The sequence below is a fragment of the Arvicanthis niloticus genome, chromosome 4 (assembly GCF_011762505.2).
Source record: "Arvicanthis niloticus isolate mArvNil1 chromosome 4, mArvNil1.pat.X, whole genome shotgun sequence".
Classification (NCBI taxonomy): Eukaryota; Metazoa; Chordata; class Mammalia; order Rodentia; family Muridae; genus Arvicanthis; species Arvicanthis niloticus.
This window is the reverse complement of record NC_047661.1, coordinates 114,430,524-114,446,823: the sequence shown is the minus strand read 5'-3', so window position 1 is coordinate 114,446,823 and position 16,300 is coordinate 114,430,524. Positions and strand designations below refer to the sequence as shown.

Here is a 16,300-nt window from a genome sequence, read left to right as displayed (position 1 = left end):
CCCAATAAAAGAAAGGCATTTGATTGCCGAATTATGAATGAACTGGTAAAGCATGTCTGGAATTCTGTTGCTTCTCAAAGGAAGTAGAATAACCCGAGTTACTGCATTAAGAAAATCAAGCTACATAATAGGGATTTAAGAAATAAGATGTCTTTTAAAAATAGCGTTCCTAGTTAACAATTTTTGTTTTAAGACAAAAATTACTTTAAAAATGTGAATCAATAACATCAGGAAAATATGAGAGAAAAATGATTTCGTAAGGAATGGTTTGAAACTGTTGTGTGAAGTGTACTGATTTGAAATCTTCTATAAATCTACCAGCTTATAAACTCTTTGGATTTCATATTGTAACCTTGTATAAAGATGTCACTTTTTGTAGCTCATAAACTATTATACTGTTAAAACCAATTGCTCTAAAGGCAATCTGTTATGGTAGGAGTCATCTTCTAGTCCTGTGTTCTCTGAGTGATGGACATAAAGTAACCACACATAAACTTTAAATCTGTTTGGGATAAGTGTGACTTTTGGTCATAAAGCAAAGTTTATCTCCATATTTCTCTCTCTCTCTCTCTCTCTCTCTCTCGTGTGTGTGTGTGTGTGTGTGTGTGTGTGAAATTTTTTACATGAAAAAGAACTGTTACTACAACAAGATATCAAGGGCTACAATTCAATTGTTTTACCTGAGTGAATGTGTTCTTAAACTAGAGGGAATATTTTCAGTACTTTAAAAAATCATCAGTGTTTAAGATATAACCCTGCCTCGAGTGAAAATAATAAACCTCATAAATCATATCTGAATTGGAATTGTTATAAGATAGAGTTTTATTGTTTGTCTAATATGATGCAAACGGCATAATATAGAACCCAATACCATGATTATTTTGAAGGAAAAAAATGGAGATATATTAACTATTGTGGTTTCATGTTTGATTCCCATTCTGTTAACTTAAAAACAGCAAATTTACATACCCTCACACACATACACACACACACATACACGCATATGCACACACACATGCACTCGTACTCACATACACAGGCACCAGGAGCATGCAGGCATGCCGCCTGTGCATGGGGAAAATGTGGTTAGAACCTGACAGTTTGTTGTTTACACGCTCAATGACAAATCCAGGTTGTTAGAACCCAAAGCTTGTGCAATTGAGAGGCCGTCTTTGAGAAAACATTACAAAAATATCTTCTGCTTACAAAGGTTATGGAGGAAAGATAAGGGATGAGGGCAATTGCTGGGGCCCTCCCTCTTCCAGAGTCTTACAAGGAGCCTGGGAATGAGAGGCCCAGGGCCTATGCTTCTTTATACAAGTTTCTTCATTTCATTAAGACCTTCTGATGCTAAATATCACAAACACACAATATAGGACTTATTTCTCTCCCTGTACGTGGTGTAGCCTTCAGTATTAGAGGACCATGATTTGATGGTAGAGTCTTTGCCTTGAAAATGATTGGTAGATAACAAGCAAACATCCTTTCTTAGGATGAAGGGCAGTGTGCAGAGCAGTGATTTGTTGAGTGGGACCAGCCAGGGGCTGAAGTTTTCCCCACCTGCTGTTGATTGGGCTGCCAGTGGTGGATCTGTTCTCAGTGATGACTCCGGTTTTGTTAATGGATGGCTTTTACTTTGTGTTTGCTTTGTCTTCACTCAGTCCCTGATCCAGTCCTTAGTTTTTATCCATCTGCATTAATCACCCCCACATCTCATCCCTCCTCCTGCCTTACATTTCCCTGTCAGATTCTTAGCCTCCACAACCCAACTGCCTGAACCTCACCTTTACTCTGCCTCCTTGATTCAGCCAACTAGCAGCTCCATCACGACATCTCTACTTTGGGGATAAAACATGCCGTTATGGGCGCTGGAGAGCTGGCTCAGTGGTTAAGAGCACTGACTGCTCTTCCAGAAGTCCTGAATTCAATTCCTAGCAACCACATGGTGACTCACAACCATCTGTAATGGATCTAATGCCCTCTTCTGGTGTGTCTGAAGAGAGTGACAAATATATATATTTAAATCTTTTAAAAAATGCCATTATGTCCAGTCTGAAGAGCAATACCCTGAAATAGAAACTAAGCCAATGACATATTGGATGTCCAATGCAGCCGGACCCTGGACAACTTAAGCATAGAAGTAGTCTGGGGAAAGGATGGAGAGTAACACTGGATCACAGGCTAATTTTTTTGGACTATCTTAATGAAAAGGACAGACACTTGAGGGCTGCTGAAAGAGGTAGGAGAAGGCATGGGCTAGCCCTTCCTGCTCTGGGCTTCATCATCCCAGCTTAGTCAGGAGCTGACTCCTCGTTATATGCTCCTTGTTACTGATACAGCACGGCAGTTTAAGAATTACTCTCTCCTACACATTTTTCATCGTGATTTTCTTCAGAAAGCACCTCTGTGTAGCCCATGAACTCAGATTTCATAAAACCCAAGCTTCAAAGTCTACCCTGTGTGTGGGCTGAACTCGGGGTCGGCCTCTGTCAGTTTCCTCTTGTACGGCCTGCCTTTCACAATTGCTGTCAGGATAAGATAAGACAGCGCACACTCCTTTAGTGCCCTCTAAGGAATTTGATAGATGTCACTAAGAAGAAAAGAAAAAAAAAGATCTTTCTGGCCAAAATATCCTTCCTGGCCACGAGGCAGTGTTTGAACTGCTGCAGAGCACCCAGTTAGTGTACAAACAGGACGAAGAGGCGGAGTTACAGGCTCCGCCTCCTTCAAGATCTTTGGGACTCTATCTTCCTTCCTATCTCATGCCTCATGCTAGGCCAACCTGGTGCCGGCACTTCCTTTTGTGTGATGCCAGCTTTCACTTAGCTGTCACCTGACCCTTCAGGATGCCCACTGAAACCCTTGCCCTCCATTTGAATCTTTGTCAGGACGTGGACATTGGAATTAGGTCAAAAAACTCTTTCACCTTTCCATCACACAGAGTTAAACTCTAAGACTGTGGGCTTGTTCTCCTAGTCTCTCTGATACCCAAAGACGCCTCCTTCAGCTCTTTCTGTTGTGTTGTTCACTCAGTTAATTCTATTCTTTGCTGCTCTTGTATCTGCATAAGCCCTCTGCAGGGCCTTTGCACTTGCTGCTCTTTGTGAGAACAGGAGTGGGGGGAGCAGAGTGTGACTCTTGGGACAGATGTGCCTAAGGCTGACCTTGCCACAGAGGTGCGTCATTCCCTTCCCTATTAGACTTGTCTCCATTAGCATGTCTGTCATCCTAGGGTACTTGCTCATATGTAAATGTTAACTCTGTGAGGGTAGAAATTTTGTCTCCTTGTCCACTGGCATGGCTGTTGACTCTAGAAAACTACCAATGTCCTAGGAGTTTCTCAGAGCATCCTTGTTGAAGGAGAAGATTAATTCCTGGCTCCTTTCTTAGGAATGAAAGAGAACTCGATCTAAAATGTAGAGGTGTGTGGTAGAGGTAAGAGCATGATTTTTAGAGTCAGCTAGCCATAGATCCCATCATGTCAGCAGTATTAGTTACCTGAGAACCCTGGGAAATTGTGTAGTTTCTGTGCCCTTCACTTCCCTCATCTAATGAAGAATAGTAATGGCCATCTCAGAGCCAGACGTGGTGGTACAAAATTGCAATCCAGGCACCCAAAGCAAAGGGCAAGAGAAAACAATGAGTTCCAGGCCAGCCTGGGCTACATAGTGATACCCTGTTTCAAAACAAATAAACAACAACAGAACAAGGCTGAACTTATTAGATTTTTATAACTGTCAGCACACAGAATCCTGAGGTAACAGGTCTTGGTCTCCTTTTTTTCTGGAGATGAATGGTCATTACATAAGGTGGATGAGCGGTATCTGATGTAGACCAGGCTGGCCTCGAACTCACAGAGATACACCTGCCTCTGCTTCCCAAGAGCTGGGATTAAAGGCGTGTAGCACTCCACCTGGCTGTGTGCATACTCCTTAAGGGGAAAGTAAGTTATGACTTCCAGATAGAATTAATGGGCAGAGCAACCTAGTAGCCCCAAGGAAGAACATGCATACGGAATCCTCCTTGACCACACCCAGCGAGTGACTCACAGAACATATACAAAGCCAATTTAGTGATCACAAACATTTTGTGTCTGAGGAAAATTTGAACCTTCCCCTTTGTGTGACGTGGGAATGAGTTAAACTGAGTTGGAAACTGTATGAGCTTCTCCTCTGTCATTTGCTTATTTGTTCGTTCGTTTGTTTGTTTGTTGTTTGGCTCCCAATACTGACTTGTATACTATTTGATATTAAATATCAAATTTAATCCCACGTTTAGATTTTTAATTAAGTGTCTTTTTTCAGGCACAGTTAAACTTACTTATAGGTGACTCTGAAATGTTCCAATTTTCTTTAAAATATTATTATAGAATAATATACCTGGGTGGGGATTTATTATTAATTTTTAAATTTATTTACTTTTGTTTTTTTTGAGACATGGTCTCACATTTTAGTCTAGGTTGGCATGGGACTCACTATGGAGTCCAGACTAGCCTGAAATTATTATTTAGCCCAGGCTACCCTCAAATGGATATCTTTCTGTCTAAGCCTTTAAGCACTGGACTTACAAGTATGAACCACCACAACCACCAGTGGAATATGGTTTGGACAAGCTTGCTAAGTAAGCAAATAGAGGAAACTACAGGGAGAAAACACTCTTTAAATGCACCAGGTATGCTGATAAAAGAACTATCTTTCTGATGACTGTTGAAGTTAAAAATACATTAATTATGGTGCTTTAAAAGTGGATCTGTGATTTGGTTAAAAGCACTTGTCTCTCTTCCAGAGGACCTGGGATTGGGTCCTGGTACCCACACAGCAGCTTACAACTGAATGCAGGTCCAGTTCCAGGGAATCTAATGCCCTCTTCTGGCCTTCCTGGGCATTGCATGCATTTGGTGCACACACATGCAGGCAAAAAACCCATACACATACATTTTTAAATGTGAATTACAAATGATCTTACTTAATTTGTAAAGCAATTACTGTCAAGACCTCTGCTTGACCTTATAGTCACATGATTAAAAGCAACATGTCTGTTGCTCTAAAAGTGTCTTTAATGTTCAGCCAGGGCAATATACAGATGACTTGATGATTTAGATAAATAATGGTTCCTGAAACAAAAGCTTGTTTGTGGTTCATCAGTTAACTCAGTTATTTGTGGTTTTTAAGCCACGGAGAAGCACACCATCTTTGGTTCAGCAGGTGCTGGTTAAGCCCTGCCGAGCCTCAGTGACCTGGAAGAACACAACGGTGGCAAGACAGTATGTTCTCTGGCCTGACAGGTGCCTGCCTGACAATTGAAACCTGACCTGTGTCCCTCCTTTAATGCAGGTCACACAACTGGCCTCTCATTAAATAATGAGCGGCTATACAAGCTCACGTACAGCACTGAAGTGTTTCTCGATGGGGGCAAAGGAAAACCTCAAGACAGCGTGGGCTACCGGATCTCATCCGACGTGGACGTAGTGTTACTGTGGAGGAATCCTGACGGTGACGATGATCAACTGATCCAAGTCACGGTGGGCGCTTTCTACCAAAATGAAACACAAGACTTCACTAAGATTAGATGTCAGAAGGACATCACCCAGCAGCCCTTGCTTTGCGCTCCTGGTTATATTTGGCTTCCCTTTGATAAAGACGAGCGAGGCATTCAGAGTTTTGAAATGGTTGCCGGGCAGTAATGAGTGTTCTCCAAACTGTTGGAGCCGGCTGTTAGGAGATACTTGCTCCAGGCTGCCGAGTCACTGGAGTCTCATCTCCAGGTCTATATATCATTTTAATGTGAAAGAGACACAGTATTGGAATCTATTCAAAGTGTCCTGGGAGGAAGGGATTTGCAATGCATATCACGCAAGGAACCATGGGAACTGGAATGGAGAAGCATTAGAGAGGCATCACTTAGCAGGTGGGGTTACCAAAGAGGGACAGAGCCTCTACTAGAAGAAACCAAGCATTCCATAGAACGACAGTGTTTGGTCAGCCATGTGGTTTAGATTTGTGAGAAGTTTTCTTAATGTTGATACATTGTAATTCTACTTTCTCAGAATCTAACGGCAACAAATTCCTTTTAAAGTTAGATAGTCTTCAGGTTAATATCAAACAGGTACACTGAACAAAACTATCCAATAGTTTGGATGTTCTTTATAGTGAGATTTATTGCAGCCCAATTGCCAATCTGTCGTTGGTTTTCTTTTCTTTCTTTCTTTCGTTCTTTCTTTCTTTTTTTTTTCTTTTTTCTTTTTTTGAGACAGGGTTTCTCTGTGTAGCCCTGGCTGTCCTGGAACTCACTCTGTAGACCAGGCTGGCCTTGAACTCCGAAATCCGCCTGCCTCTGCCTCCCAAGTGCTAGAATTAAAGGCGTGTGCCACCACCGCCCAGCTTTCTTTTTTTAAATGTCTGTAGTGGTTGCTGTATTTTCAAAGTTGGATCAAAGTATCACTATCCACTCCTCTGAGTCATTTGTCACAAGAACAGCAAGCTTTCCTGCAGAAGACATCGCCTACATCCTTGTCCTGTACCTCTGCCACTCACTTTCCATTTTAAAACACATAGCATAGTGTGTGGCGTTGTTCAGACGTGCTACAAACAGGCAACCGGTGAGGCAGGCATTGACCGCTCAAAACAAGTCAGAAAGGTGACAGTGACACAGGAGAGCCAAATTCCAGCCACTAGTTAAAATATCTAATGTTAAATACCTTCTCCGTTCTTAGAAAGGGAATGAGACGGTGAACCTTTGTGGCTTAGTTGGTTAAGGCGTTTTTTCGAGTGACACAAGGGACAAGTCCCATGAGTCACAGTTTTTTCACAACTTTAATTTTCAAGAGGCAGATGTGGGAGTTTTTCTAATAGTTTTCTTTCCTTGACCCTAGATAACGGCTGTCAATGTCGAAAATGCGGGTCAACAGAGAGGAGAGAAGAACATCTTCAAGGGCAAAACTACGCCTAAGATCATAGGGAAGGACAACCTGGAGGCTCTGCAGAGACCCATGCTTCTTCATCTAGTCCGGGGGAAGGTAATGGCTCTGTTGTCTTCTTCTCCTACTTCCTAAGCTGCTCCCTTTCAGCAGGTAATGCTCCAAGGGGGTCACACTGTTACCACCTTTCTTTTCAGTGGAATCATCTCAAGAACTGATTAAAGGCTGCTGATATAACATGTCCAAAGTAAATCCAATCATGCCCTGAATTCTATTCCCTACCCAGGTTCTCTCGTTCTCCCTCTTTCCCCCACCCCTCATTGAAATTATTGTAATAGTTTGAAATATTGGCTTATGAATGAGAAACACTATTCCTAAAGTACATCTAATTAAATATTAAATTAGGAAGGATTATGGAGCTAGCTTAACACAGAAAATCATCACAGCATGTTTGGATAAGTTCAGGAAAGTGGGCAGATTAGAATGAACAGAAGGTTTGAGGGTATGTAAATAATATGAATTTGTGAGGCTATCTGTCTGGGCAAAGCATAAAACTGACCTTTTGCTGTGTCATATTGAAGACATAGCAGCTTTCAAAATATGTAGATATTTGTTATAAATACTACTTGGGGAAGCATTAAGCATAGCAAAATGATGACTGGATATTATCATGTCCATCTAGAATGCCAGTAAGGAAATTCTGTAAGCTTTCAGAAGTTTTATGATTTAAACCTAACTTATTTTATGGCTTTAATCTGTTGGAACTAAGAAGCAGCTCTGACCAGTTCTTTATCAGGCATTCCATATTCTGGTTTAGGAAAGTTGTGGGTATTTTATTCACATTAGGGAGGATGGGAGGTCAAGCTCAATCATGAGGTAGAAAAACAAATGGGGCTCTACTGAGAATTACAGTGGTCACTTTGCATGTCTCCAAAGTTCAACTTTCTACACTCCAAATACCGACAACGATGACGACAAGTACTTGAATGAAAAAAAACAAACAAACAAACAAACAAACAAAAACCTCTGTTGCAAACAGGATCCAAATTTTTTGCTATGGAGCCCTGAGAGAAGGAGTCTGGAGCAGGCATGTGCCAGTATAATGCAAAATGTGAACCCCTTTCTTTCTGAGCACCTCTGTGTTTTCCCACTACTCAGAATCATTACAGTGATTCAAACTTTGCTGGAGTGCCCTTCCTTTTGTGATGTTCACACTGTCTTAGTCAGCAGGAAGTAAGCATTTGACTCCACAACACTCTGGTACTTCGGATCTCTTTAATGGTTCTTCCCATTTTCTTTCAGCCATCTGTAGTCCTTGCTAATCTATGGCTTTCAGCAGGGAAACGCCCAATCCTGTTGATAGTCCAGCCCCTCCACTCTCCGTCCTGTGGCTTTCTTCCCCTTCCCCAGAGTACCTTGTGCCAACTGGTGTGTCCATAAAGCTCTCTTCACATCCCCCAAGCGCACCACCTCTTGGGATTATTTCTTCTGAAGTTTGTCACAATGCAGTCTAATTATCTCATGAGGCAGCAACAAGTTTCTCATCGGCGGCAATTACATCCTTCCCTCAGTGCATTCAGCAACCGCTTGTGGTGAAAACTTAATGAATATAAAGTGGTGAACGCAGGGGTTGATGTGATTAGTCAGTGACGTGAGGAGCAGAGAGAACTCTGTGCTTGCCACATGCCGAGCTCTGCCTGAAGACACAATGAACATTTTCTCCTGTGCTAGTTAAAGACCTAGGAGGCTGCTGTTGTTTTGATATCATCCTCCTGTGACAGAGGAGCACCTAGAATTCTAAGGAAATTTCCAAAGGGCACAGAACTGGCAGGTCATGAAGTCAGGACTTGGAGCAAAGTCTACGCCTAGTTTCTATGTTACCTTGTAGCACAGAGGGCTCCTTGCAAGCCTTCCTAGGCTGACTTGGAAAATTCTTTGTGTCATCTTTCACTGTTCACTCACTCGATTTGCATATGGCCCCACTTCATTAACACACAACACAGTCCTTTTCTTCTCTGGTCTTCCAAAGTGGCAAGCTTCTCCAGTCCATTAAATATTAATTGCATTTATTGTCTTAACCACAACCTATCATTTTATAGTACCTTTGCCAGAAGCTGAGTACAAAGTCTTGTTACACACACACACACACACACACACACACACACACACACACAGATACACACATACATGCATAAGAACTGGATGCCTTCAGTGATCAAAGGCTGGAAGAAGCTGCCACATCACTATTTTGGTGACACCGACGTGGAACCGGAGGTCTGTGATGACTTGCTGTAGCCACAGGTTAAAGGACACCATTATATATCTCTCAGCTGTGCAATAAAGAGCTTGGGAAAGGTTCTACCCTGTAGACTAAGAAGGAGCCAGAGGAATTTCCGGTCAAATCCCTGGTAGAAAGGTCATTGTCGTTTCAGATTACGAGCAGAGAAACTGAGAAAGCAGAGAAAATGCTGGTGGGCAATTTTCTTAGAGGACATTTCTACCCTAAGCCAAAATTAAATTCTACTCAAAATTCCTGGGATTTCAAGAGAATTTTTTTTTTCTTCCAAAGTTCCCCCTTTTCTTCTCCCCATTCAAAGCTCCCATATTTACACTGTGGACAACCTAACAAAATACTTGGATACATATTCATTGTATATTTTCTTTTGCCCAGAGTCACTCATTACCCATATGTAAGTGCGTGGGCCGGACCTGACTTTTTGTCTCCATGGAATAAACTAAGCTGGGAACGTGGCAGTTCCTTGTTCAGTTCATTGACCTTGAAGGATGAAACATGCCTGTATTGATAGCAGGAATTCATTCTTGATCTGAAATGCTAATCCAGTAAACTAGACAGCTTCCGGATTCCATCCTTGGTTTTGCTTGTCTGTGTTGATGAAATTAAGTTTGCCTCTTGGTTTGCATTGAATCCTGGGGTGGATCTGCTGTCTTCATCAGACTTTGCAGCCCCTGCTCAGGCAACACTGGGTGTGGTGGTTGTCAGCACCACCTTGGAAGCTTCCAGGTTCTTCGCCCGTGTCTTTATTTACTCTGACAGCACTTGGTAACTATTGCCTTAGATAAATATCAGAGATAAAATGGTGACTCCTTGTTTGTCAGGATCAATTCAACTTATTTCTGTTGTTTAGGCAGTAGATGTAAATTTGCCTTTTGTTACTGTATCCATTAAAGAGGGGCAACTTTTTTCCTAAGGGAAAATATAGTTCCAAAGAAAAAAATGGCCCCAAGCTTGACCACTTTTCCTGGCCATCTACCTAGCCTCACTCTCAGTTCCCAAGTGGAAAACTTAGCTTACTGTTCACTGGAAACTCTGGTGACTACAGATTCAGATCGGAAGCTTCAGCCCTTGGGTATTTAGAACTCATTTCAGAAATAAATGAAGTTATCAGCTTTATGACCTGAACGCCATAAAACATACTCGGTTCCTCTTGTGAAACAGTGAATTTAAGATTACAGTGACATGGGGCCAAACTTCAAAGTTCCAATGTATTAACAGTATCATTGTTGAATAATTTCCATGTCTGACAAATATGGATAAGAATGTTATCTTCACTTCGGATCAGGTTGGTCTGTTCTAAAAAACGGACAACTTTAGCTTCTGAAATAGCAGCCATACAAAAAGAAGAAACAAAAGGCTGGTTCACTTTTCCACTTTTAGTAAAACAATAGATACCAATAGGAAAAAAATTAATTTTTTTCCTCCGAGGAGTTGATGCCTTTTGGATTATTTACTTAGAAAAAAATAATAGCACTGCAGCATCGTCTTATCAAGACAGCAAGATGGACATTGCAGACTTGACCAGTAGTAGACGAGCACGTGACCTTATTTATAGACTGAATACAAGGCCAGAGTCTCCTGTAGCACAGCCAGAACACTAAGAGCTCTTTGAAGGCCAGGGAAATGGGAGCTAACGAAGAGAATGCATTAGCTTCCCCAGTTAATGGCTTCTATTATTCATTTAAGACTATGCCCAAAATATCGCCCTCCATCAACACACATCGTGGCCACCATCTAAGCACTTCCAGCTTTCCCCGGCCTAGAACTCTAGTTAGAAGCCTTGTGTAGCCATGATCTCCAGAGATATCTTAGCCCCAGGCATATGCACTGGAAACCATATTGTCATTGCTATGGGAAGGAAATCCCATAGCATAGAGCATCAGAGAGCGAGCTTGCATCTGAGAGACGGCCAGTGGTTTGTTTGAGAATATGATCCCTGGATTTTCAGACAGTGAAGTCACTGGCACAGGTCCCCTTTAACCAGCACAGACAACACTATTCCAACCCTTAAGGATTACACAGTGTAGTGTCTAAAACTGATCACAGATACAGTATCCAGCAGACCTGTCACCAGGCAGAGTATGTCTAGGAAGTAAAAATAGAGATTTGAAGCACTTGTGTAGTTAATTCAGACACAACATTGTCTCTGAAGGCATGAGAAATTTTTAGGTAGGCCGAATTATTCAGATTGATATTAATTAAATTCATCACATTCCTGAGCTTGCTTTTTTGTTTGAAATTCTGATTTTGTTGTTGTTGTTTGTTTGTTTTTTGTTTTGTTTTGTTTTTTGAGAAATGGATAGGTGGAGGCAGGAATGCCCTGCCACAGCTTCTGTAGAGCGTAGTGTTTTTACAGGGAAAGCATATCTGTCCTCTGCTTCTGAACCGTGGGGTGTGCTCCTTTCTTTTCTCCCCTGTGTAGCCCTCCCTGGTTTTCACAGAAATCCTAGGCTCTCCACAGTGACCGTCATGCTCAGAACCTTCATTTTCAGCTCCTAAGTTCAATTTCCTGATGATCTAGCTTCTTAGAAATTGAAAACTGCTCCTTTTCAAGAGAAAGAAATCAGTTTTGCACTAACAGAATAATCTCTCACACAATCAGTGCATGTGAGAACCTAGCTTCTCCAGCCACGTATTTAACCAAATTTGATAAACCTTTGTTTTTATTTGTCTTTTTCCCTTTAGGTCAAAGAGCTCTACTCCTACGAAAATGAGCCCGTGGGCATAGAAAACCTCAAGAGAGGCTTGGCCAGCTTATTCCAGATGCAGTTAAGCTCTGGAACCGCCAACGAGGTACTTAGTGACAATCCTAAGAACTCAGTATCTGGGTGGAGGGGAGGAGGCGCTCGTTGTAATCTCAACTAATTGGGGGCTAAGGCCTAGTTTTAAGCAAAAGTCTGCCTGGGTCATGGAGTAACTTTAAGACAGTCTGGTGACTTAATGAAACCTACCACTCTTATAAAGGATGGATGTGGCTGCTTGTGTGCTAGTAACCAATGCAACAGGGAGAGACAAGTGGATTCTGGGAGTTCACTGACCAGCTCTGTTGATCCAGTTGGTGAGCTGCAGTTTCAGTGGGAGAATCCATCTCAAGTGAATAAGGCAGAAAGTGATAAAGGGAAACACCTTATGTCCTCTATGGCCTACACGTATGCCTATGGATGTGTACACACATACACATAGTTATACACATGTGCATTTATCACCCCCTACACACAACATGCATATATCTCCCAAGCAATAATAAAATATATAATAAAATATAATTAGAGATAGAAATATGGATCAGTAGTAGAGAGCGTGTTGAGCAAGTATAAGGCCCAGTTCGAACCCTAGGACTACAAAATAAATGAGTAGGTTTATAAATAAGTCAACCAGCATCTTATTTGTCAACAGGTATATCAAATTGTTTCTAAGCATTTTTTTGCCTATTGAAATTCCATAGAAAATTATAACTGCTTTTAAGTATTAAAAGTATTAAGTATTGTTTTGGAAAGTTGACTTATGTTGGGTAGTCAAATTTCACTTACATATGAAGTGATTTATTGCTTAAATACAGAGTTAAGGAATTGGAATAAGTTCTATTAAAGGAACTTTGGATAATTGTAAAATATGCAGAAAACTTTGGGGGGACCCAGTGGTTGTTACTCTCTGCCCATCTGCCTTGTGGGAAATATACTAAAATCCATTCCCTAGACATATCCCAAGGATGCTAAAATCATAAATAAGCAATGAGCCGAGCAACTGTATTTTAATAATCTCAGGAATTTGGAATGGATCATGGGTGGTTCAGAATCAAGTCCCCTAATTCAGAGAGGAAACAGAAGTGAGTTAGAGAATTCAGTGGGTCCCCAGCTATCCAACTTGAGTCACGCTGGACACCAGTTTTCCTGACCTGAAGTCATCCAGCCTTTGAACAGAGGGGAAACTGTGATGGCCAGGCTGGGCCAAGGGAATGTGGCTAGCTTACTAAAATAGCAGCAGGCATGGTGCTGGCAGGGGGCCAAGGGGAAAGCTCATGGGAGCTGAACACAGTCTATTTTGGGATGTTTTTTTGCCTAAACTCGGATTCTTATTGTGAACGACAACGAATTTAGTTAATCTCATGAGTTTCAAGAGTTTTTGACCATATTTTTCTCTTGAAAAATCACACGCACCATCTTGATACAGCCTTTAAAAACATTGCCCCTCACCAGATAATTACCCACATGGCCAGAGAGTTCAGTTATGGCCAAGCAGTTTATTCAGATCCTGAGCTCTGGGCGAAGTAGGATGGCTCATGATTCCTGGGACAGCTGAGGAGATGTTCTAAGACCTAACCAAGGACAGTGAGAATCAGCATCCTGTAAAAAGCCTTCAAGGACTTTTTGTTTTGTCATTCTGGGGTAGTGTGACGTTCTCAATGGCATATTAAGGAACCCACGATTCAAGCGTCTTCCTGTGAGAATGGAGATGGCCCATTTGGCATCCAAAGCATTATGTTCTTGCTTTCTGTTCCAGGTAGATATCTCTGGGGACTGTAAAGTGACCTACCAGGCCCAGCAAGACAAAGTGGTCAAAATTAAGGCTCTGGATACATGCAAAACTGAGAGGTCTGGATTTATAACAGCAAATCAGGTATGGCAGCTTCCTTTGAGGCACTCGACAGTGACATTCTGTAGAGATTGAAGATAATAGAAAAGCAGCAAAGCAATAATCCTAGAAAACATTTATCATTTTTAGTTTAGGTTATATCTTCACAAGCGCCACATGAATAGACACTTCAGTGTGTTGTGGGTGTTCTCGATGGTGGGAGACAGCATAAAAGAGGCACTCTTGAAAGTTGAAAGTCGGCTGCTATTTGAGTCAATCAAAATTTAAGGATCATTACTTTCTACTGATTCTCCTACTTACTTATGCAGGTGCTGGGTGTCCGTTCGAAAGCCACATCTGTCACTACCTATAAGATAGAGGACAGCTTTGTCACCGCTGTGATTGCGGAAGAGACCAGGGCTTTTGCCTTGAACTTCGAACAAACCATAGCAGGAAAAATAGTGTCGAAGTAAGACAACACTAAAAGTGTTATTTTCCTTCACATATTGTTATAGTCAACATTTTCTTTTATATATTATTGTATTTGACTTGTAAATAGGGTGTGTGTGTGTGTGTGTGTGCACATGTGTGCGTGCACACTGGGCCTCTTCATTTCTACTGAATTTCTTGCAAAAATTGGGTCCAACCTGTTCATCATCATTTTTATACAATCCACAGTAACACATAGGAAATATTAGTTTCAGTACAATTGCCTGTCTTTTGATGACAGAAAGACAAAATTCTAGGAGAGTATGTCGGGAAAAAAATTACCAGTGAGATCGTTTTTTTTTTTTTTTTTTTTTTTGGAAAATAAGCTTTGCTGACTGTCTTGGTTAGTAGGTGACACCTGATTGCCTTGAACATGATTTTCAGAAAGCTAACTCAAAAGGGCTGACAGACCTCCCATGTCTCCTTCTGCATCCTGACAAATTTTCTTTCTTCTATTCTCTTGGCATGCTATTTTGCAAGTCTAGACCTAAACTTCCAAATCTTTGAATAAAATAGTTAGACCAGGAAAACTGAACAATATTGTTGGGGTTCAAGGTATCCCTGGAGCTTCCCTAGACTGCATGTGTAAATGGATGAAGAAAGTTGGTTGGGTTTGTGTTTTCTGAAAGAGTTGCAATTTTAGTATTTTTCCCCTCTCTCACACATATAAATTCTTATTATGTGTTGTTTCCATTTGGTGTTGCACAGGCAGAGACTGGAGCTGAAGACAACTGAAGCCGGTCCAAGAATGATACCTGGGAAGCAAGTGGCAGGTGTAATTAAAGCAGTTGATTCCAAGTATAAAGCCATTCCTATTGTGGGGCAGGTCCTGCAGCATGTCTGCAAAGGATGTCCTTCTGTAAGTGAACAGACTAAATGCTGGGTTGTAATTACTCTGTCTCCGTCTCTGTCTCTCTCTGTCTCTCTCTGTCTCTCTCTGTCTCTATCTGTCTCTCTTTCTCCCTCCCTCCCTCCCTCCCTGCCTTCCTCCCTCCCTCCCTTCCTTTCTCTTTCTTTCTGCAGCAGAACTCACAGCTAGTTTTTAAAAGATGGAACCAATCATTTTAAAACAGCCTGGTGATTTACCACAGAGTTAACAGTCACGGATAGAATTTGACGTTCTATACAATGAGGTAAGAAGAAAAAAAGTCCTGAAGTAGGGAAGGTACTTGGCTTGTTCCAGAGGTGGAAGATGGCACTGGTCTGCATTGTTTCTGCTCTCAAAGCCATTGTACGACAACTGTAGCATATGAGAAAACGACCCTCTTCTCAGCCCGCCCCAGTAAGCATAGATACACACTCTGAACAGTTCAGATCCCAGCAACAGCATGGCATTGGATTCCACACAAGCAATGCTGTAAGAAGAGTAAGGAGCTCAGACTATTTGAAGCTTTGATTTGCAGTGAGGTCCGAGCAAGTCAGAAAGCAGGTACAGCTCTGTGGCAGGTCTCACTTTGCCCTCCCAAATACCAAATCCCTGCCTGTTAATGGAACTTCTACACACTTTCCCTAGTGTGCTCAAAAGCCTGGCCTGAGATGTGCTTGTCACAACACAGTCATTGGTGGATCCACGCATCCAAACATCAGTTGGCTAATGGTCCAAGGTCCTGCAAATGCAGCTCTAGCAGGGCCCCCAGGGGGAAGCAGGCCTATGGATTAGCTGCTGGCTTCACACAGTGTACAAGATGGGTGGCGTGACCATTGTGTGCCTGTGGAGAACAGCAGCTTTCGTGAGTTGGGAGCTCAGAACTAAGGGGGTTGCACCCGCGGACATATTTTGCAGCTCGCGGAGCACTGGCAGTCTATCAGAAAGCACCTGGAGCCTGACAACCTGTCCAATGCCGAGGCCGTCCGGAGCTTCCTGGCCTTCATTCGGCACCTCCGGACTTCGAGGAGAGAAGAGATCCTCCAGATTCTGAAGGCAGAGAAGAAAGAAGTTCTGTAAGCCACATTGTTATTCGGCCCGTCTGTCAGGAAAAGTTTCACATCGCCATTGTCTTTTAATTTATTTTTAAAGATATATTTGC

General features: G+C 42.0%; 1 protein-coding gene across 1 annotated transcript in view; it reads left to right on the top strand.

The window, feature by feature from the left end:
* The window catches only part of Mttp (microsomal triglyceride transfer protein), a 38,376-nt gene that overhangs the window by 655 nt on the left and 21,421 nt on the right, over nt 1-16,300 (top strand). The window contains exons 2-8 of the mRNA XM_034500690.2: nt 5,334-5,521; nt 6,872-7,015; nt 11,898-12,005; nt 13,713-13,829; nt 14,114-14,253; nt 14,982-15,132; nt 16,057-16,214. Coding sequence (XP_034356581.1) covers nt 5,334-5,521; nt 6,872-7,015; nt 11,898-12,005; nt 13,713-13,829; nt 14,114-14,253; nt 14,982-15,132; nt 16,057-16,214 — 1,006 coding nt within the window. The remainder of the gene's footprint in view (nt 1-5,333; nt 5,522-6,871; nt 7,016-11,897; nt 12,006-13,712; nt 13,830-14,113; nt 14,254-14,981; nt 15,133-16,056; nt 16,215-16,300) is intronic.